Source organism: Orycteropus afer, unplaced genomic scaffold (assembly GCF_000298275.1).
Source record: "Orycteropus afer afer isolate SDZICR_OR568_19922 unplaced genomic scaffold, OryAfe1.0 scaffold00462, whole genome shotgun sequence".
In the NCBI taxonomy this organism is placed as follows: domain Eukaryota; kingdom Metazoa; phylum Chordata; class Mammalia; order Tubulidentata; family Orycteropodidae; genus Orycteropus; species Orycteropus afer.
In genome coordinates, this window is record NW_006922049.1 from 1,264,968 (window position 1) to 1,289,376 (window position 24,409).

Consider the following 24,409-nt stretch of genomic DNA (forward strand, 5'->3'; position numbering starts at 1 on the left):
GATCATTAGCTATTAGAGAGATGCAAATAAAAACAACAATGAGATACCATCTTGCTCCAGCACTAGTAGCAAAGTTCAACAAGACAGAAAATAACAAATGCTGGCAAGGTTGTAGAGAGTTTAGGAGTCTCATACACTGCTGGTGGGGCTGTAAAATGGGACAACCAGTGTGGAAAGCAGTATGGTGAGTCCTTCAAAAGTTGGAACTAGAAATACCATTTTACCCAGCTATTCCATTACTAGGTATATATCCTAAAGAAGTGAGAGCCATGACAAGAACAGACTTATGCACACCCATGTTCATCGCAGTACTATTTACAATAGCCAAAAGATGGAAACAACCTAGGTGTCCATCAACTGAGGAATGGATATCCAAACTATGGTACATACACACAATGGAACACTTTGCAACCCTAAACAATAATGTAGAATGTGCAAAACACCTCATAATGTAGATGAACTTGGAGGTCATTATGCTGAGTGAAATAAGTCAATCACAAAAGGACAAATATTGCATTAGTCTGTTATTGTAAAAGTTAAGGAAAAGTTTATGTATAGAAGGAAATTTTCTTTGTTGATTACCAGGGGTGGGAGGAGAGGGGAGGGAATACTGTTAGATAGATAGAGATATGATTAGAGTGAAGAAAAAGGCAATGTACCAAATGTGAGTGATCCATGTAGTGGCATTGAGAAAGAGAAAGGCATAGAGAGGTATGTGATAAGTACAGACAACAAAGATGAACCCTTTTGCACATATAGTACAGCATGCTTAGTGAAGGCAAACATGAGTATATGGGTGGATAGATGGGTGGACAGGCTGAAATATTAGGTATCTATATGAAGTGGAGAGTGCACCCAAGAACATGTGTAAGGTTGGCAGACAGTGGTCCAATAACTTTATGTGTATGATCTGAATTCCCAGGTGTATAATGGGATTGAGAAGGTTGTTGTCACTACTTGGTCATAGCCAGCTACCCAGAGGGACTGAGTGGTTGAACCTGTGGGCTTGGGACCATAGTCGCAGAGGACATCAAGCTCAATTGGCATAACATACTACACAAATCATTGTTCCACCTTCTACTGTGGCTAGTAGAGACTGAGATCTTAAAAGCTTGCAAGCTGCCCTCTAGATGCAACGATGGGTCTCTCCTCATCCAGAGCCAAGAAGAATTAAGAAAACCAAAAATTCATGGAAACAATCAGTCCTAGCAACTGGTACGCCATCTGATCTGCAGCCTATACGACTATGAGACCAGAAGAAATAGACGGTGCTTGGTTACTACTGTCAACCACTTGGAAGAGGATCTTTGTAGGAGATCCTGGATACACAGGGGGACCAATGTGGAACAAAATTTAAAATCATTTGGAAAAAGTAAAAAAAGCAGGGAATTGGTTTGCTGACCCAATGGAGTCTGGTGGAACAACTTAGACTATGGCCCCTAGCTGTTGTTCAGGTCTGGAATTGAACGCACACCTGTGGCTTCCAGCCAAGCAGTAGACAGGCATACTAGTTGAGCATTTACCTGAGGTAGATACACTCCTTGGAGAGAACAAGCAAGAGAGAAAGAGGGCTGTTCAGGCACAGGGAGACAGCTCAGTGGGTAGGAGTGCATGGAGGGATGGACACAGGGAAGCGGTAGCTATTGGGAGGAAGTGGGAAAGGAGATGTTGCATTGTGCTAAATTGTGGTCAATGTCATGAGACAAAGTGTATGTGATCTGCTGTATGGAAAGTGAATTTCCTTTGTAAATTTTCACCCAAATCACAATCAAAAAAAAAAAAAGAAAGAAAATTCAACCAGGAACAAGGAAAAGAAAAAATGCTGAAAACTAGGACCTGGGAGGGGAAGATTAAGAATAATAGTAAAAAGCACAAAAGTATTAATAATAATGTTGTTCTTGTTGTTGTTGTTTGCCATCGAGTCGGCCCCGACTCATAGCGACCCCTCCTTGGGTTTCCGAGGCAGTATCACTACAGAAGTAGGAATGCCCAACCTTCCTTCCGAGCTCTGGTAGCATAGTGGCTAAGACACTTGCCTGCTAACCAGACAGCTGGCGGTTCAAACCCACCAGCCACTCCTCGGAAGGAAGGTTGGGCAATCCTACTTCTGTAGTGATACTGCCTCGGAAACCCAAGGAGGGGTCGCTATGATGATGGTTAATAATAATAGTTGTTTTAAAACAGACAAATATAAGCAAACTAATCATCAGAAAAAAGAAAGTGAAAAAATAAAATAAAATAAAAATAAAAAAAGAGAAAAAAAATTGGTGGAGGACAGGGCAGGGCACCCAGGTTCCATCTGAGCACACAGACTGTGATGGAGTTCCTGTGGACCCAGAAGGTAGGTGAGAGTGGAGGATGGCCACACCTCCGTTCACGAAGGTGTAGGGTATAAGCGTAACAAGAGGAATGTCGTACCTTTTCAGTCTTGCAGGTCCGGAGTGTCCTTGGGGTTGCTGGAAAGCAGAACGTGTTCTTAAGCCCCAGGCATCTGCGAGGGCACTGTCTCTTTAAATATCCAAAACAGTCAAGCCGCTTTTAAACATTCAAAATAGTGGTGCCCTGCAGACCAGCAGAAGTCCACAGCTCAGCCTGCCTTTCTCTTCACCTTCTCCGTTTATTCCCCAGGTACCAGAGCAGTCTTCCGTGCAGTCCCTGGCTAGCAGGGCTGATTTTTAGGTTAATTCTTAGGTCCTACCACCACTCGGGAATCTCCAAGCTGTCTGTGCTGTGCCGTCAGGATTGCTCAGGATTGCTGCCAGACTGCAGCTCCGTCTGTCTCCTTTTTTGGTATTTTCATGCAAATTCTTCTGATAGTTGGGGTTTATTCCACTTCTATATCCTTCCCTTCAAGGCTCAGGGGTCCAGAATTATCTTCTGTGTCTGTGTTAATTGGTTTGCCTTTTCTTTGTTGGAGAGGGTCTGTGCAGTCTTTCTGCCTAGTCTGCCATCTTACCAGAACTCTCTCTATTGCTTTACATTCTATTTCTGGCATTGAAAAATGCGCAAGGGTTTATGGTTAGTAGGTTAAGAATCGCCTGCCAGAGCTATAAGTAATGGTATAGTATACAGATCTGATCATGAGGATGGCTTTTTCAAAATGCTGCTCTTATTTCCATGTGTGTATAATTATTTGGCTTATAGTACAGTTCCTTAAAGGGAAAATGAAAAACTCTGAGATTCTGCATAGTATAAAGTAAGAGAAGATACATCTCTATTAGCGTCGTCATACATCTTAGCTGCCTTTCACACATACACCTGCTTTAGGCTTTTGTTTCTGCTTCTAGGTCTAGATAGACAAGTTGTTCAATTTTTTCAACCTAATTCATAAATGTCATAACAAAGAAATCATGCCACTTGCCTTAACACCTTAATCTTTAAATTAAAGTAAACAGCACAAGCACATTGAACATTGTAGAGACGGGGAGGTCTCTTGGTCCAGGCATTTTGAAGCTGTTGAAGAGTAGTATATATAGTTAATTTGTGCCAAGAAAATTTTGTGGTTAAACTATAACCTCAGTTTAAAAAATTATTGGGGATATGGGATATCAAGTGTTTCTCAAGTTTGCTTTTAACAAAATTCTTCTCAGTGTCTTGCTAAATGTTAACCAGAAATCACATTGACTCATTGATGGAGTTTCTGCTCTTTTCTCTTTACTTTCTTCTGCTTCCTGAGAAGGCCAAAGTAGAGAGCTAACATTCACCAAGCCTTTCAGTTTTGTGGTACCGTTCCTAAGAGAGCTGGTGTATGTGTGTGTGTAATCTTATTTAATCCCACATAACTCTGCAAAGAAAGATTTGTTCTCCTCACTTCCCCGAAGAGATGATAAGAAAATAGACTTGCCAAAAACTGCACAGAGAACTGTTAGAATCAAAATTTGAATCAGGTCCTCTAGATGTTTTACATTAAACCAGGAATTGATTTTGGGATTATACTGTGAGGTTATAAATCAACAGGTATCGATAACTCACAGCCCAAATAATGGCTTCTAAATACAAACCAAACCAGTAAGACTTGTCTCAAACATTCTATTTAAATTCAGGTAAGATATAACATGTATCGGAGAGAGTGGGAGAAAAATGTGGAACCAAACTCAAAATCATAAAAATGACCCGTCTTCCTGGTCTGATAGCTAGACTGGTGAAACTCCCAAGGCTATGGCCCTTAGTCACCCTTTAGGCCTGGAATTGAACTCACTGCCATGGCTTAACTCACATCCAAACAATAGACAGGCCTATGAGCTGAACAGCTATACCAGGGAGATGCCCTCCTTAGGAAAATCAACCATGGGAGATCAGAAAGGCAACGTTTGCATAGGGAGAAATGAAATGCAGGGAAACAGGAATACATTCGCAAAAGGACACAGGGAAAGGGGTAACCACAGGGAGGAAGTGGGAGGAGAGCTGTTAATGCTGCAGGGAATGTAACCAGTGTCACAAAAGAAAATGTGTATGAATTGTTGAATGTAAAACAAATCCGATTTGCAAAATTTCACCCAAATCACAAGATAAAGTTTTTTAAAAAAAGAGATATAATATATGGAAGGAGCTCTGTTGGTGCAGTGGATAAAGTGCTCATCTGCTAACCAAAAGGTCATTGGTTCGAACCCACCAGCTGCTCCACAGGAGAAAGATGAGGCAGTCTGTTTCCCTAAAGATGTATGGCCTTGGAAACACTACGGGACTGTTCTACTCTGTCCAATAGGGTTGCTATGAGTCGACTTGATAGTGTTGGGTTCTGACAATATACGGCTTCTAGACACTCAACATAGAATTGAGTTTATACTAGTTTAAGATTTGGTTTCATTGTAGGATATACAGATTTTGAGGTACTGAAAATAATTGTTTATTGTTATTCTCATCAAGATGTATATTATGTCTGGTTGGGATGATAAATATATTATCATCTCTTGAGGAAACCATAGTCCTAAAGTGAGGAAAAGAGAGAAGTAAGGACTTAGTGGTAGGTAGGAAAACCTTGATGGTACGTTTTACCTAGCTCTTGTATGTTGTCTTCAAAAATAGTTTACACAATAAAATTCCTTTGAACTCAGATTTTACTTAGACTTTTTGCCCTTTCTGTTTTATTTATTTATTTTTTCCTCACTCTTTCTCTTAATTATATGCTGATTGAACACAGTCTTCTTGCCAACAGTACCAAGAATTATACACAAACACTAAATCCTATGTGGTTGGGATAAGGGTAGGCTTTGTAACAATCATATCAGAAGATTTAATGTTATGAGGAAATGATCTAATTCACATTAATGTGGGGCTACATCTTCATCTAGGACCTCTGGTAGTGTAGTGCCTGGGGTATTTGACAGCTAAACAGAAGGCTGACAGTTCAAACCCACCAGCCACTCCTCGGAAGAAAGGTTGGGCAATCTACTTCCGTAGGGATACCACCTTGGAAACTCAACGAGGGGTTGCTATGAGTTGGGTCTGACTTGATGGCAAATAATAACAACAACAGCTTCATCTTACTACTGTTCTAAGGCCAATTCAGTGAAGGTCTTACTTGTCTATAAATTTTTATTTTTTAACTTAAAAGGTAAAATAATATGAATATAATTTCTATTTTAAATTATTCATCCTTTGCTTTTTTGTAAATTTTATGAATACTACAATGTAGAGAGCAAAATGTAGCATCAATTAACAGCCACAACAGCATTGCCATCAATTTCTTGTTTAAGATAGGCTATCAGTCAGCATGTGGTTTGTTAACAGCAGTCAACATTTTGAAAAACATTTGGAGAAAAAAAAATTCACTTCACATAGAAGCTGTGATTTAGTTGCTTTCTGGGACTTTTTTTTTCAAATACATTTTATTGAAATATAATTTGAGTACAATGACATACACAAAACTAAAATGACATGGGTTGATGCATTTTTTCCTTTTTTTTTTTTTTGGCAGTGTTCCCTCCTCTCCCCTCCCACCTCTGGTAATCAACAAAGAAAGTTTCGTTCTGTATATAAACCTTTCCTCGATTTTTTACAATAATGAACTAATACTATATTTGTCCTTCTGTGATTGGTTTATTTCACTCAGCATAATGTCCTCCAAGTTCATCCATGTTATGTGGTGTTTTGCAGATTCTACATTATTCTTTAGTGTTGCATAGTACTCCCTTGTGTGTATGTACCATAGTTTGATTATCCATTCTTCTGTTGATGGGCACCTAGGTTGTTTCCATCTTTTGGCTATTGTAAATAGTACTGCAATGAACATGGGTGTGCATATATCTGTTCTTGTCCTGGCTCTCACTTCTTTAGGATATATACGTAGTAATGGGATTGCTGGGTCAAATGGCACTTCTAATTCCAGCTTTTGAAGGAATCACCATATTGCTTTCCACAGTGGTTGTATCATTTTACAGTCCCACCACATCCTCGCCAGCATTTGTTATTTTCTGTCTTGTTGAACTTTTCTCTGCATTTTATAGGATAGAAGTTTTCTTCTTTGTTTCTCTTACATATAAGATCTTTGAGGGCAGGGACTGTATATTGTTTGGCATTGTATTCCCTACATATACCATGGTGTCTGACCCTGGACAGGTGCTATTGTTGTTGAAAGCTGTTCCTTTTTTTTTTTTTTTTTTTAAATTAAGGTAATATTTTAAATTGTATTATGAGATTCAGTTGGTAACTTTTCCTCACGTGTGCTACTTACACTTAGCAGAACACTTCTACAGTTCTTGAAATGCTGTGAAAAGCCATAAAAAATCATCCATGACTTCAACCTTTGTTCTTCATTTAAGATGACCACTGGTGCAAAGGCTAAATGCTTGGTTGCTATTTTGATTAGCAAAATAACATGTAATATTTGATTTTTATTAGTTTGGCAGTTCAAACCCACTCACCGGCTCTGCAGGGGAAAGACCTGGAGATCTGTTTCCATGATGATTACAGCCTAGGACACCCTGTAGGGCAGTTCCACACTGTTACGTTAGTTTACCATGAGTTAGAATTGTACCTGACAACAATACTAAATAAGAAGGGAAGTATTGAGGAAATCTAATTTAATTTCCATTTTCTTTTGCAGAGCAGTATACAAAGATGCTGATTTGTACTTATTAGACTCGCCCTTTGGATATCTAGATGTTTTAACAGAAAAAGAAGTTTTTGAAAGGTATGTTCTTTGAATATCTTTCTTATAATGCTCATGCTAAAGACAACAGTGATCTGTGCTGTCATAGACTGCATATTCTTCCTGAGAAATAATGTCCATCACTGCCATGACTCAGTAGGGTAGAATGCAACATGTTGCTGTTTTTTTGCTGTCGAGTTGGACCCGACCCATAGTGACCCCTCTTTGGGTTTCCAAGGTGGTTTCACTACGGAAGTAGATGGCCCAACCTTCCTTCCAAGGAATGGTTGGTGGGTTTGAACCGCCAGCCTTCTGGTTAGCAATCAAGTGCCTTAGGCACTAAGCTACCCACTTATTTAATCTGATCTTTCCTTCATGAATCAGATTCAAAATCCATTAAAGCCTTTTCTGGCCACCTTGTGCTCAAGATTCTCTTCCACCTCTGAGCTATTAGAGTGATTACTATCTATATACTTTTTATGTTAGTGTTCCTTTGTAGCATATCTTTTATTATTTTTTATTGATTATTATATCTGAATTTTTTATTGACTCTTTTGTGTGTGTATATTAGTGTTTTACTGTATATCTTCCTTAGTAAATAAACTTCTTAAGGAACTGCACATGCTGAAAGCATTGATTAGATGAAGGCTCAGGCTATTCCCCTCCCTCAATATCTCCGTCCAAGCCCCCTCCTTGATCCCACAGAGCTCAGCCTTGACATTTCACTGGAGTTCTCATGTGGCCTAATGTATGTGAAGTTCCTCAGAAAAAGAGTTAAGTTATATGGCTCGATTTCAAAGTGTCAAAGTGATTTCTATAAAGTAGTTTATAAAGAAAATAGTCATTATATTCTTTTAAAAATAAAAATTTTAACTAATAAGGATGGGTAGTATGTGTGTGTGTATACAATGTTTGCATTATTACTAGAAGAACTTTTAATATAAATTAGTTAAATTCAATACTTAATACTCTTTTTATAATACTGGGACAGGGTAATTGACTGCTGACCAATATAAACTATGCTAGCTGTGGTTGTATGCTAGATTGTGATGTAGAATGATGCCTCTTTCTATACATATGTACACAATACGTAGTGTCATATGCAAAATATGCAGTGTATATATAACCTGTTGCTGTTGAGTTGATTCTGACCCATAGCAACCCTATAGGACAAAGTGGAACTGCCCCATAGGGTTTCCAAGGCTGTAATCTTTACAGAAGCAAATAGCCACATTTTTCTCCCATAGAGTGGCTGGTAGATTCAAACTCTGACCTTTTGGTTACCAGCCAAGCATTTTAACCATTGCACCACCAGAACTCCTTAATGTGTGTGTGTGTGTGTGTGTGTGTGTGTGTTTATATAATGGCTTAATGCCTAAAAGAAATTATTCTATCTTAGATGGTTTTAGTCAGAATTTACTTCTTGACTGAGGGTAATTTTATCAGAGGAGGATCAGGTTTATCCAATTTTCAGTTTTTTTTTTAAATTTTTATAAAAACAAATCAAATTGTCTTAATATATGCTCTTGAGTACTAAATCAGTTGTTGTTGTTGTTATGTGCCATCGAGTCGGCCCCAACTCATAGTGACCCCTCCTTGGGTTTCCGAGACAGTATCACTATGGAGGTAGATTGCCGAACCTTCAGTAGTAAACTTAAAATGTCAAAGGAAATTAATAGAAATTTTAAGGAACAAGAAAATTCTGAATTTTAGAAGCCACACAGAAATACAGACTTCTAAGGATCTTAAGTCTTCAAACAGATCCCTCATTTCCTGGATGAATAAACGGAGGTCCAGAAGGTAAACGTTTTGCTCAAAGTCAAACATCTACTTAACATACTCATTGTCATTGAGTCTGTTGCAATACATAGTGACCCTATAGGACAGAGTAGAATTGCCACATAAGGTTTAGAAACTGTGTAATGTGTTTGGAAGCAGACTACCACATCTTTTTCTTGCAGATCAGCTGTTGGGTTTGAATCTCCAACCATTCAGTTAACAATTGAGTGCTTAACCACTGCATCACTGGTGCTTCTTTTATTTAATACAAGAAATTTAATCTCACTTTTTTTCTCTTGGGAGCTCTGGTGGCATAGTGCCTAAGGCATTTGACTGCTAACCAGAAGGCTGGCGGTTCAAACCCACCAGCCACTCCTCGGAAGGAAGATGGGGCAATCTACCTCCATAGAGATACTGCCTCAGAAACCCAAGGAGGGTCACTAAGAGTTGGGACCAACTTGGCGGCAGTGAGTTTTGTTTTTTTGGTTTTTAGTTCTCTTGCCACCCAGCTTTACAATATAGCATGCTGTTTCATGCTATAATAATTTAAGAGACTCCAAATATCAATACAGAGCATTTATTTTTAGAATCATTTTAAGAATAATAAAATTGTACAGTAGAGGTTTTATATGATAATACATTAATAAAATGCCAAAAGATGCATCTTATTGCAATAGGTTCTATAAAATACACTCCTTATTAATATCTTTTGTATTCTTAAAGCTGTGTCTGTAAATTGATGGCGAACAAAACTAGGATTTTGGTCACTTCTAAAATGGAACATTTAAAGAAAGCTGACAAAATATTAATTTTACATGAAGGTAGCAGCTATTTTTATGGCACATTTTCTGAACTACAAAATCTACGGCCAGACTTCAGCTCAAAGCTCATGGGATTTGATTCTTTCGACCAGTTTAGTGCAGAAAGGAGAAATTCAATCCTAACAGAGACCTTACGACGCTTCTCATTAGAAGGAGATACTGCTGTTTCCTGGAATGAAACAAAAAAGCAATCTTTTAGACAGTCTGGAGAGTTTGGTGAAAAGAGGAAGAACTCTATTCTCAATTCGATCAGCTCCATACGAAAATTTTCAATAATACAGAAGACTCCAGTACAAATGAACGGCATCGATGAGGATTCCAGTGAGCCTTTGGAGAGAAGGCTGTCCTTAGTTCCAGATTCTGAGCAAGGAGAGGCCATCCTACCTCGAAGTAACATAATCAACACAGGGCCCACATTTCAGAGACAACGAAGACAGTCGGTTTTGAACCTGATGACACGCTCCTCAGTCAACCAAGGTCAAAGCATTCACCGGAAAACAACAGCATCCACACGAAAAATGTCATTGGCCCCTCAGACGAACTTAACTGAAATTGATATATATTCAAGAAGATTATCTCAAGGAAGTGGCTTGGAAATAAGTGAAGAAATTAATGAAGAAGATTTAAAGGTATGTATAAAATATTAAAGGTATGTATGAATGTGGGGTATTGGTACTTCAGTGTGAGAATTCTCACCTTATATGCAGGAGACCTGGGTCCAATTCCTCCCAATGTACCTACCGCACAGCCACACCCACTGTCAGGTGGGGGCGCGTGTGTTACTGTGATGCTGATTCTAAACTAAACTTCTTCTAAACTTCTATGGTTGAGAAGTGGAGCTTCTAAACCAAGACAGGGTAGGGAGAAAGGCCTGGTGATCTACTTCTGAAAAACCGGCCGATGCAAACCCTGTGGATCACAACGAGCCAATATCACTGTGCATGGAGATGCTATGAGCTGACTCCATGGCAGCTAACACCAACGTAAAACATCAGTTATTTCCAGTATATAATGAAGTATAATGCAATATTTAGTGTGTGAGAAAGTTTACTCTGACTTTAGGGTGAGGTTTATTTCAAGACTTGGAAATTTCAAAATCCATAAACTATGTAAGGCACTTCAAAATGTGAAATAACCAACTATTTTCAATTACAGTGGATGTTATCTATTTCCACAAAATGTGTTGTTAACACAAAGTGAAGGCTTAGTGCCTTCTCTTTTATAGGCCAGTGAAAGTCATTATAAAATCAGAAAGTTTGTAACCACTATAACCTCCTTAAGCCTTCTCTGGGAAGAGGTAGAATATAAATAAATACTAGTAGCTTCAGTTATTTAGATAGCAAGACATATTTCTGTATGGAGGTAGCTATGTTGGGTTTCTAAATAAGACTTTTAAAAAGAAGATATGTGAAAATTTAACATATGCTGCACCCACTCCTCATTTATTGACATGGTTCAGGTCCAAAGGCCTTGTTGTTATGGGAAAATCAGCATTATGTGAAAATGGGAAATGGCACAGCCAATCACAAAATGGAGGGTGAGTACATTATTACATAAGTGAAAAATTACATCACTCCTTAACTGCCAAATGACATAATCACATAACTGCCAAATTTCATCATTGTGTAACTGCCATACCACTGAGAATGAAGGCCCAGGCATGTTGACACATAACCTCAACCATCACAGCCAGTGCTACTTTCACCTCACACCTTAGTGTTTGTAACTGCCAGATGTACCTCCTTAATGGGAAAAAGAGTCAGAAAGATTTTTTTCACTATTGTAAATGCAAAATGTTGAATATCGTGATAGTTGATAACTGAGGAGTAGGTATAGTTCCAAACTTCAGACAGACAGTCTGTTATATTATTTTAAAGAATAAAATGTTTTTATATTTAAAATAGGGAGCAATATAAAAGAGGTCTTCTTTAAATTTTTTTTTTTTTTAATCTAGAAAAATTCCTTAAGAGTCTAGGATAAGCTGAACTATGGGCAAATTTGTGATGAACTGGCATGTTTGATAGGATGGTTCATTAAAAAATAATGTGGCCTGAGAGACCAGAGACTAGTGTAGTCAAAAGCTGCTCTCCATCTCTCCCTCAGGAACCCCACCCCTCTCCTTTCTCTTTAATAAACTTTGATTCATGTGGAAAAAAAAGAATAAGGTGGCCTATGGGAATGAACTAGTCATTGAACACCTCTAGGCTAAAGTTTCCTCCTTTGTAATATAAAGAAACAAAATAGATGGTCTCTAAGATACGTACTTTCAGTATTTCTATAATTTTAATAAGTTTCCTCAAGGATAATTCATCTCCATGTTTAATGTCAACCTCAGTGAATTTCTCAAACTTGAGCTGAAGGATTTAGTTGCAAAGAATGATATCTTTCACTAATGTTGTTGTTGTTGTTTGCCATCAAGTTAGACCCGACTCATAGTGACCCCTCCTTGGGTTTCTGAGGCAGTAGGAGCTCTGGTAGCATAGTGGCTAAAGCACTTGACTGCTAACCAGAAGGCTGGCGGTTCAAACCCACCAGCCACTCCTCGGAAGGAAGGTTGGGCAATCCTACTTCCGTAGTGATACTGCCTCAGAAACCCAAGGAGGGGTCGCTATGAGTCGGGGCCGACTCAACGGCAAACAACAACAACAACATCACAAAAGTAGATTGCTCAACCTTCCTTTCGAGGAGTGGCTCGTGTGTTTGAACCGCTAGCCTTCTGGTTAGCAGTCAAGTGCCTTAGGCACTATACTACCAGAGCTCCCAGCTTTCACTATTAGTTGATATTTATTGAATGCTTCTAGTGCCAGATAGGATACACTAGTCCCACTACTGGGAGCTCCTCATGATACACAAAACTATTATTTCCCTTTGTATTATCTTGAATCTCTCTTTTAAAAATTTTTGAAATGCATGAACTGAAAGACAAAGATCTCTAGGGAGTATACCCAAGATTAGAATTATGTAACCAAAGTCATAACTAGAAAGAGAGATAGTCCTAGACTGGTGTGAGAAAACTACAGTGGCAAGCTGGGCTTCAGATCTACAGGCAAACTTCTATAACTAATAAAATACCAAACTGAACTTGTTCATGGACTGCTGAAAAAACATGTTAAAGCAAAGAGGATTCTGAGAAACTTCTGTTTGATGGTGCCATTCATTTGATAAAAGCTGCAATGCTGGTAGGCATTTGAATGGCAAATGTTTCTGCAATATTATCGTTACACAATCAGTGCTTTCATTTCAGAAGTTTGAATAATTACTACATTCTTAATTTTTCAAAAAGCCATGTTACTCTAGTTACCTTGGCTATGGCGTGACATCACACATTTCTTTCATGACTGGTATTTGTTATAATTCACTTACCTTCAAATGCTGGTGTTCTTTTATTTCCACAAATTCAAAATGAAACCATGGTGGTGGTATGAAGCTATCACCTCATTGTAACAGCTGTGATTCTTGTTTTCAGGAGTGCTTTTTTGATGACATGGAGAGCATACCACCAGTGACCACGTGGAACACATACCTTCGATATCTTACTGTCCACAAGAGCTTAATTTTTGTGCTAATTTGGTGTTTAGTTATTTTTCTGGCTCAGGTAAGAATGTTCTGTTGTAAAATATTTGTGTGGTTTAAAGTTAAATTAAGAATAGTTTAGAAATATATTTATATATACACACAAAATATGTATATACCTATATCTCTCTCTCTCTCTCTCTTTCTATATATATAGTTTAAAGATGTGACCAGTTTGAATGAATAAATGTATTATAATTCTGTATAGTTCTTAAATTCTCTAATACAACAAGTAGAATTGCTGCTGGTATTTCATTATTTTATACATAGCATAAAAAATATGCTCAAACACAAATATATAATGAGTTTTTTATAGAGGGCTTTGAAAGCACAAAGTGTCAGGCCCATATATGAATTGAGAATATTTTTGAATGAAAGCTTTAATTTATTCAGCTCTAGAGACTGCCTTCTTAAATAGTCAGGTGAAGATATACCACTTTTAAATGACTGTTCCTTCACAGAATGGAATACATATGTATCAGTAGCTTAGTAAGCATTTAAAAAAGTCTTCCAGAGATTCAAATCATCTACTTGCTGGCAGAATTTTTTTTTGCTTCAGTGTTACCATCATGCCTTGCCACTCCCCTGCTAAACTTCACATCATCGGGAATAATAAAAGGAGAGGGATTAACAAAAGGAGAGAGAGAGACAAATAACACAGTAGGCCACAGTTTGGTTCCTGAAGCTGAGTGCTAGATGAGGCTTTGTGTTGGACCAGAAATAGCCATGTAAATGTCGAAAGGGGCCAAGTGGGGCAGGTCAGTGTGTGAAGTGGGTATCAGGCTGGTTGGACAGCACTTTCCCTCTCTTAAGGGGGCAACTGCAACTCAGGACTGACCAGTACTTGCCACAGGGAATTTGGGATCAATTGTGTCAAATCTTCTGATTTACCAAAATAAGCCAGAAATCCAGATTTTTCTGTGTTTTTTTTCCCCCCATTTTTAAATCAGATGGTTGATTCAATAAAAACAAATTCTACATTAGCACAACAAAACACATCAGTGGATTAGATTCTGCCTGGGTCACCATGCTAGATACTTACTCCAGTGGACACTCTGGATGGATGCCAATATGAAACCTAAATCCAACAAGAAGACCAGTCAGGCTGGAGGAAGCGAGTGGGGCAGGAGTGGAAAAACATGAAACCCAGGAGCAGGAGGACTTTGTGCCTTTTCCTTGCCTCTGCGTTAGTCCTCAGCTTTGACTATAACTTATGGTTCATTGTTAGCCGCCATCAAGTTCCAAGGTCACCTGGTCCTGTGCCCTCCTCATGGTCATTGGTATGTCTGAGTCCATTGTTGTGGTTATTGTATCAGTCTGTCTCTTTGAGGGCTTCCCTTATTTTTGCTGACCCTCTACTTTATCAAACATGATGTCCTTTTTTAATGATTGGGCTTTTCTGATGTGATCAAAGTAAGCAGTCAGTCTTCCCATCTTCACTTCTAAGAAGCATTCTGGTTGTTTTTCTTTGAAGATTGATCTTTTTATTCTTTTGGTAGTCCAAGGTACATTCAATATTCTTCACTAACACCGTGGTAAAATTTATGGTTTAGGTATCTTTATCTCCCTGGTTGGGAAGCTACCAAAAACCTAACCAAATCGAGTCAGATCCGACTCATAGCGACTCCTCCTTCGGTTTCCAAGGCAGTATCACTACAGAAGTAGATTGTCCTACCTTCCTTCCGAGGAGTGGATGGTGGGTTTGACCCGCCAGCCTTCTGGTTAGTAGTCAAGTGCCTTAGGCACTATGCCACCAGAGCTACAAGAGGGCAGAAATTTCCTCCCTTTCTTTCTCTCTTCTTCCCTTTTCCCCTTCCGCCTTCCTTTCCTTTGTTTTTGACACCCCTAGCAAAGAGCCTGGAGCTAAATTGTGTCTCAATAAATGTTTATAGAATAATTCTTTTAAAAAATGCTTGTATACATGCATGCATAAATGACTGAAGTTTACTATTCTCCAGTTGATTACATATGGTCAGTTCAAGCTTCTCTGTTCCTTCATTGGGCTGGAGCAAAATTACTCTTGTAGTGAAATATTTAACTACTTAACTACTTTTTCAATATTTGTAGTGATTAGAATTTATTTGATTCATTCTTCATTATTAAAATTCTTCTGATATGACCTCTTGCTATAGTTTCCTTCTTGCTTGCAACGTTGGCTACAATTTAGAAAAAGTTAAATTCAAATATGTTTGAAGTTTAGTGATAGATCTGAATTCTGAATCCAGGTTCAATTTTCATGTTTTGCTCATAATTTACTATTCAGAATTAGATAATATTCTAATATTTATCATTAAATATAATATTCTTATATTTACCAACTAAGGACTTTTTGATATTTATACATTATATTTTCTTTATCATCATGGTTTTATTTTTATTTTTTAACTATAAAGGATTTGAGAGCATATAGCCATCTCTCTCATAAACACATGTGCATTTGCACAGAGGCCAACAGTTCCATAGACACAGCATCATTTTGTTTCACATTCATATTTTACAGGAAAATATTGCTTTTTCAAATTGTCTGCCTCTCCATTTAAATACAGTCACATTTCAAAAATCATTGTATTATCTATCATCTCCCTTTCACAAATAATCTGAGATTCAAATGATCATAATACTAACTGGGCAGATATAGAGGAGTTGAAATTATAATCAAATTTTTGTCCTGGGGATGGAATGCTAATAGCAAGTTGTTGTTGTTGGTAAGTGCTACTGAGTCAGTTACGACTCACTGTGACCCTATGTAACCGAACGAAACACTTCCTGGTCCTGTGCTGTCTTCCCTTGCTTTGTTTGAGTCCATTGTTGCAGCCACTGTGTGAGCCAAAGGTAGACTGTTGTGTCAGTCCATCTCACTGAGGCTCTTCCCATTTTTCACTACTTTGCCAAGCATCATGCCCTTCTCTAGGCACTGGTCTTTCCTGATAATGTGTCCAGAGTATGTGAGTGTCAGCATCCTCCCTTCCAAGAAGCGTTCTGGCTGTACTTCTTCCAAGACAGATTTGTTCATTCTTCTGACAGTCCATGACATTTTCAGTATTCTTTGTTAACACCATAATGCAAATACATCAATTCTTCATTCTTCCTTATTCATTGTCTAGCTTTTGCATGTAGCTAACAGTTTATCAGTGTGTAAATCACTGAAACACAAACTTGTAGGTACACATTTTTCCTGTTGTTAGGCTATTTCTAATCTCAGTTCAGAAGGCTGAACAATGTATGATCCCTGCTCCCTGATCAAGTAAGATAGTGTTATGTAGCTAAAGGTATGTACCAAAAATTATACATACTACTTTACCTATCAGCCATGGGTTTCCATTTGATCTTTAGGTTTTGGTGATAACTCTTTTTTCTCCTGCTGTTTTTTACCAAACCAAATGGTGGTTTGATGTGGGATGCAATCTAGAATCAGACTGACCTAGAGGTGAATTCTTATTCTGTCTTAGCACCATAAAACTGAGCAAGTTACTTAACTTCTGTGAGCCTTAATTTCTTCATCTATAAAATGGAGATTGCAATAATACCAGCTTTGTAAGTCATTTTGTATGTTAAGAGACATCATGTACATAAAGCACTTAATGTAGAGTTTGGCACACAGTGTAGTGCTGATTGGTGTTATTGTTAATGTTTCTAATGTCTTCATTGCTGTTATATAGTTTAGCATAATTTGAGGTGACCAAGGCCTTAACTGTGATATACTAAACGTTTCACTAACTCCTTTTACACTTTAACAAAAATATGAGGTTGAGCACTAGTGGATGGCAGAAGTTACAACTTTTGACACACTCACCTGAGTAATAACTATTGCATTGAAATGTATTTAAAATTTTCCTTATTAATCTCTGCTAGGCATGCCAAATGACCCACATTACTGTGCCTGAAACCCAATCCCACTTAATCTCACACCAGTCCTTTATGGTTATTAATGATTTGAATCTCTCCATTGAAAGGTCATATTGATTGTCTTCAACTCAAAAAATTATGTATGAAAAAACTGCCATATTTGAATGGATGATCATTTATGTTAATTTACATGACCTTTATCTCCTACAGCCCTATAGGGTTGAACTTAGGAACCTTTGAAATGTATTATTAATTAATTAATGAGCATGGAGATGCTGTGCATGTGTATACAATTACTCAACCAAAAAAACCAAACTCACTGCCACTGAGTTGATTCCAATTCATAGTGACCATCACTGGATTTCTGAGGTGGTGATTCTTTACAGAAATAGATTGCCCCATCTTCCTTCCATAGAGTGTCTGGTGGATTTGAACCACCAAACTTCTGATTAGCAGTCAAATGCCTTATCCACTATGCCACTAGAATTCCTTATACCACTACTAGCTCACTTAATTAAGAAGACAGTGGTCCTTTGTCTTGGGACAAGAAATGAATTTAGGAGTGGCATAGTGGCTAAGACCCTTGCCTGCTAACCAGACAGCTGGCGGTTCAAACCCACCAGCCACTCCTCGGAAGGAAAGTTGGGCAATCCTACTTCTGTAGTGATACTGCCTCGGAAACCCAAGGAGGGGTCGTTATGAGTCGGGTTTGACTCGACAGCACATAACAACAACAACAAACAATATGCTTTATAACTACCCATTATTAGTTGAGTTCTCACAATTATTATAAAAAATATCTTTTTAATGGACAAAGTGATAGATAATATACTTTCTGGACAAAAAAAATTATAAATGATGAGCTTTTTGGCCAGTATCTTTTAGACATCACCAATAAAATGGCTCTTGAAATCTTGAGCATTAAAAAATTAGTAATGATAAGCATATATTAGGGAGCTGTGGTAGCGTAGTGCTTAAGGCACTTGACTGCTAACCAGAAGGCTGGTGGTTCAAACCCACCAGCCACTGCTTAGAAGGAAGATGAGGCGATCTACTTCTGTAGTGATACTGCCTCAGAAACCCAAGGAAGCGTCGCTACGAGTCGGGGCTGACTCGACGGCATATAACAACACAACAACAAGAAGCGTATATTAATTGTTTGAATTATGTACACAGTTACACAGCTAAACAATTTATTCAATTCTGTTGCTTTCTTTGAGTCAAAATGTATGTAGTTCTTCTTTTAGACTAAGCTCCTCTCTCAATATCAGGGTGGCCCTTTCTCTTTACCATTATCTCACTGGTACCTTTGCATCATGCTACAGGTACTAATCCAAGAAGATAGTTTAGTTCTTTAAATTTGTTTAGCCCCACTCATCCTTGTGATCAGAAAACCTAAAGAAAGGTTGAGATACAGTTCTTCCTTAATGAAAGTGATAAACTCATTTTAATTTTCATAAGAATTGTATGTCAGTTTACATTTCACGTTTTTAAAATGCAGATTCAATATGCCTCCTTTTTGCAATAGGAAATACTTACCCTATTTTATTTCTTCAAAGATGTTAAGCTTAAAAAAATAGTTTGTTCTATTCAATTTTCTAATACTTACCATTAAAGTGTTATTTTGAAAAGGGAATCTTCTTTTGCATTTGTGGACCATTTACCCCACCACAGGGCAATATCTTCTGTAAGTTTTTTGATATTAGCACTAGGTATACCTGTATATACTTGCCAAAGAGGCAAGGAGGCCACATCTTCTGACCTCCTCTAACCCCACAAGAAGAAGACAGAATCACCATCAGTAGCCCAAGACCTATTCCTGCAATACCAGACATGCTGCCTCCCTCCAGCCCTTTCCCCAACCGTTCCTCCCGCAACACCCACCACCTCTATTCTGGGTTTGATAATTCGCTGCAGAGGCTACACAGAACTCACAAGTTATGGGGTTTATTAGGGAAGCACCAGGCTACAATTCAAGTTCAGGAACAATGCTCAGTCTCTCTCAGCCCACTGTCTCTCAGCCAACAGTCTCTCTCAGTCTCTCTCCCAGCAGTGCATGCCCCTCAGTGTCTCTCTGTCAGCAATGCATGTCTCTTGGTGTCTCTTTCTCAGCAGCATGTGTCTCTCAGGAGTGTGTTTCTCTCAGAAGCATGTCTTTCTCAGCTAGCAGTCAGAGATACTCCTTCTATCTCTAGGCGGGCTTCTTTTGAGTCTGGAGAGTGGCTAAACTAACCAAACATAACATCAGAATTCTAAGCACCTGAGAGAGTGAACTTCCCAAAACATTACTTTGTGCCAGCCAGGTGGATAACTTTAACAATCAGGAGTTCTTCAGTTGCTCACGGCCAATTCCGCCTCAGAGTTTACAAAGACTTATGGCTAGAAAAGCCATACCAGGTAATTTACTGTACTGCAATACAGATAAACAATTTTTTCACAATTTTCACAACTCTATTGCCTTCTTTGAGTCAAAATGTATGTAGTTCTGTTGTACATAGTTGTACATAAGTTTGCTATGAATCATAGCTGACTCGATGGCACCTAACAACAACAACATACCTGTATGTGTATATAGGTATAGATCAATATTTTGTTGATGTTGGTCTTTCTAGAGATTCTGCTTGGTGGTATATCATCAACTAGAGACAGAAACAAAGTGACAGATGAAGAGGCAGTTGCCTGGTTTCTTTTACGAACAAGAGAGCATTATAGTTGAGTATATTATCTAAAGATCCTGTTTAGTGTTTTCATTCTGTAACTTTTAAGGAATATTTCAGAGAACTGCTGTATACTTTTCCTTTATGACTTCCATTTTATTTGTTAATGAGGTGTCCATGGGTAGCTTCACTCTATTAGTAAAATGAAGATGTGGTAGGGTCCCATACTGACTGTAATTCTTTATAGCAGCTTAACTAAGCGTGGTTCTTTGTTTTAGGATGTGGGTTGGCCTACGAAGCATTAAAATCTATGCATTAAGTCATGTCAAGATGTCATTTTACTATCACTGGCTGTCATTTGTGCAACCACTTGCTCATTCAACACATATTTATTAAGTTACTACCATAGACCAAATACAATGCTATGTACTGTATATATTGTGAAGAGTAGACCAGAATGTAGAGCTGGAATACACTAATGAATCTATGTTTACAACAAATATAGCCAGAACATTTATAGTGCTATGCTCCTTCTGGGAAAAATATACAATAGTAATAGAGTTTTAAAGGACATTCATTTATACATAGAACTGATTTTATGACTTGAAGGTTAGCACTGCATTTTATATATGTACAAAGCCTGTTGGAAAAAATTATCTTTGGTTCTTTACATTTACTCTATAACATAACATGTCATCTCCTTTTTCAAATGTATATTCTATATAATCATTAAATAATTTTCTGTCTATTGATATTGATAAGTGTATTTTTATTTAGGTACATTTCATCCATCCATTCATCTATTTAAACAAAAATTTATCAAATGGCTGTTGTTGACAAGATGAAAGCCCTGGGAATATAATGGAAAAGAGGACAAACATGGCTCCTCTGTGCTCTTTTATAGCACATCCTGCAGGAGGAGACAGACAATAAATACCTTTCAAGGAAAATAATTACAGAGCATAATAAGTGCTAAACGATGATAAAGTACAGCCAGAACGCTCCTTAGAAGCTAACCTGGTGAGACTTTGTCTCACTTTGGACATGTTGTGTGGAAGGACCAGTCTCTGGAAAAGGACATCATGCTTGGTAAAGTAGAGAGTTAGCAAAAACGTAGAAGTCCCTCAATGAGATGGATTGACACAGTGGCTGCAACAATGGGTTCAAACACAGCAACCACTGTAGGGAAGGCACAGGAACAGGCAGCATTTCACTCTGTTGTACATAAGGTCATTTATGAGTCAGAAATGACTTGATGGCACCAAACAACAACAACAATGATAAAGAATGATGAGAGGAGAAAAGGAAGGTTGGCAGGAAGGCCTTCCTGAGAAAATGACATTACACTGATACCTAAAGGATAAGGAGTCAGACTTGCAAAGAGAGGGTAAATGCAAAGCCTTGGAAGAATTTGATGTATTATGGAAACTGAGAGGATGCTATAGTAGTTGCAGCATGGTGATTGAGGGAGCAAGTGGCACTCGGTGATGCTGGACAAGTAAACAAGAGTCTGACTCACAGGGCCTTTGGCTGTAGTGAAGAGTGTAGATTTTATTTTAACGCCATAGGATATTGGTATGATCTTATTTATATTTTTAAAAGATTATGCTGTGTGAAAATGGCTTAGGGGTGGCATCTGATCTACTCTAGCTTCACGAAGAGACAAGAGGACCATGATCAACAGCCCAAGGCTGATTCCCATGAGGTGGAGTTCAGACATGCCTCCATCCTTTAACCTTTTTACCAATTCTGTTACCAACTGTCCCTCCCACACATGGCATTCTCTACTTCTCTACTGGGTTCAGTGATTCATTGCAATGGCCACACAGAACTCAGAGTCAATATTCACGATTATGGGTTTTATTAGGGGAGTAACAGGTTACAATTCAGGATCAGAAACTACTGAAAATACAGTTTTTTGATGAGGACAGTTTCTTCTTAGCAGTGCCTGCAGGCATACCTTTCTCTGGCCACTAATCTATTGGCCCTGCGGCCTCTTGGCCTCTGTCCTGCAAGTGTTGCAAAGTTCTTTCAATGCTGACAATAAGTGCCCGGAGGCAACCTGCCCCACCAGCAAGCCCCCTGTCTGAAGGTGCTCACATTTCTCACTCTTTGGGCACAGAAGCCTACTGTGCATCATGCCATTTCCTTGTTCTGCTGCCTCTGCTGCCATCATTTCTCTGCCACCACTTTTCACCATCTTCTGTTGTCTCCAGTGTTATAGCTTTCTGTGTGTTAGATCTAAGACCTTCCCCTTGCAGGGACTTGGGCCCAAAGGACATGCTTTGCTCCCATCTCTTCTTGGTGGTGGTCAGGTCCTCCCTTTCTGCCTCTGAGATGGCAAAACTGGCCAGTCCCCATGTTAGGATTCTGTACACCCTACTTGCATGGTCTCACCACCACATGTGTGCCATACACCTTATTTACATTATTACCAAGCTATCTAATACCCTTGGTGGGCCACAAGCACCTCTCATTTGCATAGTCCCACCCAGACATGTGGTGGGAGTTAAAAAGATCATGGCTAGAAAGGCCATGTTAAGTAATTCACTGAACCACACTATGGTATACAGAAAATGGATTAGATAGGGACAGAAAAGAGACAGAGACACTTGTTACAATTGGAAGGGACTGCTCATATTAATAAGACTCAACATCCAGACTTATGAGAATCTCAAGTCATATTTAAAAGCCTCTGAAGACTATCCCACAGCTAAATATTTAGGAGTGTTTTCCCTGTAACCTACTAAAGTTCTTCATGATAGAATGTTCGATCATCACACCTTGTTTACTTTTATCTTTTTGAGCCTTTTATATATATGGCCTTACCACATTGCCCTTGGCAGATTTCTTCTTTCATGCTTATTTTCTTTAATTGTGAACATCACACTTTTCTCTGGCCAGGTTATGTTATGGGAGGGTTCCTTACAGGTCCTACATATATTCTTGCTCTAGAACTACACTATATTTGTTGCTTATTTTGGAAACTAAACTATTAGGGTTTTACTACATACTTGATCAACCTTCATCTATCACATCTCCTAAGATGTTTATTAATTCACTTTGGAAATAACTCCTTCAGATGTGTTGTTGATGTTATATGCTGTCGAGTTGGACCCAACTCACAAAGACCCCCCCTTGGGTTTCTGAGGCAGTATGACTATGGAAGTAGATTGCCCAACCTTCTTTCCAAGGAGTGGCTGGTGGGTTTGAACCGCCACCCTTCTAGTTACCAGTCAAGTGCCTTAGGCACTACGCTACCAGAGCTCCCTCTTTCAGATATAAGGTACTTGTTTTCTCTTTCTGTGTATGTACTATGATATTTCCCTCATATTCTTTTGTTTTTAATCATAGACAAATTACCTAGATGATTTAAATTTTGATATAGCTTCATAATAACTCCCTACTTCTTCTTCACACTTGGGGCCATTTGGCAAGTTCAGGAATCATCATCTTGGCCATACATGGATCCCTCCTTAGAGAACATCATCATCAGATTCCTGATGCCTCAGATGGGCATTTAATAAATATACTGTCTACAACCTCACATAACTAATAGTAATTATAATCTACACTTACAGTATCCAGTACAGTAGCCACCAGCTGCATGTGCTCATATACATTAAATTAATTAAGATAAATTGATTAACATGGAATAACACTTAAAATTCAGTTTCCTAGTCACTCACAGTAGCCACATTTCATGTGCTTAATAGCCACCTGTGACTATTGACAACAATATTGGAGATACACAGATATGGAACATTTCCGTCGTTGCAGAAATTTCTACTGGATGGTGCTGGACTAAATGATAATATTATCTACATGATGTAGAATGGTGTTTAGAACCTTGAAAATAAAGTTTTTCCCCTTCATAATCCAGGTTTGTCATTCTTTCATAAATTGCATGAACTCTATAATCTCAAAAAATTTTAGAAATGAAATGATAGAACTTACCTACACAATTGTTTCTATATGCCTCATGAAGCTTCACTAAAATCTTTATGCCAAGTCTTCAAACTGTTTTTTCGTTCCAGCCAGTAAAAGCACTTTGGGTTCCATATGGCTAGAGCCAGGAAATTAATTTACACAGACTTAGACCAGTTTTTTAGAAATGGCTTTGGTTCCTGTTCCATTAGTAAATAAATATTTCATAAATATTATTGTTAATATTAAAACAAATATTATTTCTGAGATTTACTAACATTTATTATTGATATTCCTTTAATTGGAATTAAGAGGGAATATAATAGCCAAAGATTGACTCAGAATGTATACTCTCATCCAGGATCTTGAGTAGTTTGATAATTCTTAGGAAATATGGGGACATTTATACTGGAAGAAGGACTTTTGAAATAGCTAGACTGTTACTGGGTTTCTTATTATTTTGAATTTACATGAATCTCAAGGAAACAAAGATAGGTTGTTTTTTTTAAAAAATTAAAACAGTACATGGAGGTTATGTGTATAATGAAGGAGAGGAGGACAGTGCAAAGGATGCCATTGGATTTTTTTTATCATTATGCTCTCATCATCGGGAGCTCTGGGAGCATAGTGCCTAAGGCACTTGACTGCTAACCAGACAGCTGGCAGTTCAAACCCACCAGCCACTCCTCGGAAGGAAGGTTGGGCAATCTACCTCA

At 38.3% G+C, this 24,409-nt stretch overlaps 1 protein-coding gene across 1 annotated transcript in view; it reads left to right on the forward strand.

The window, feature by feature from the left end:
* CFTR (CF transmembrane conductance regulator) overlaps positions 1-24,409 on the forward strand; it is a 247,152-nt gene that overhangs the window by 134,568 nt on the left and 88,175 nt on the right. The window contains exons 13-15 of the mRNA XM_007954507.1: positions 7,046-7,132; positions 9,593-10,319; positions 13,157-13,285. Of these exons, the coding sequence (XP_007952698.1) occupies positions 7,046-7,132; positions 9,593-10,319; positions 13,157-13,285 (943 nt within the window). The remainder of the gene's footprint in view (positions 1-7,045; positions 7,133-9,592; positions 10,320-13,156; positions 13,286-24,409) is intronic.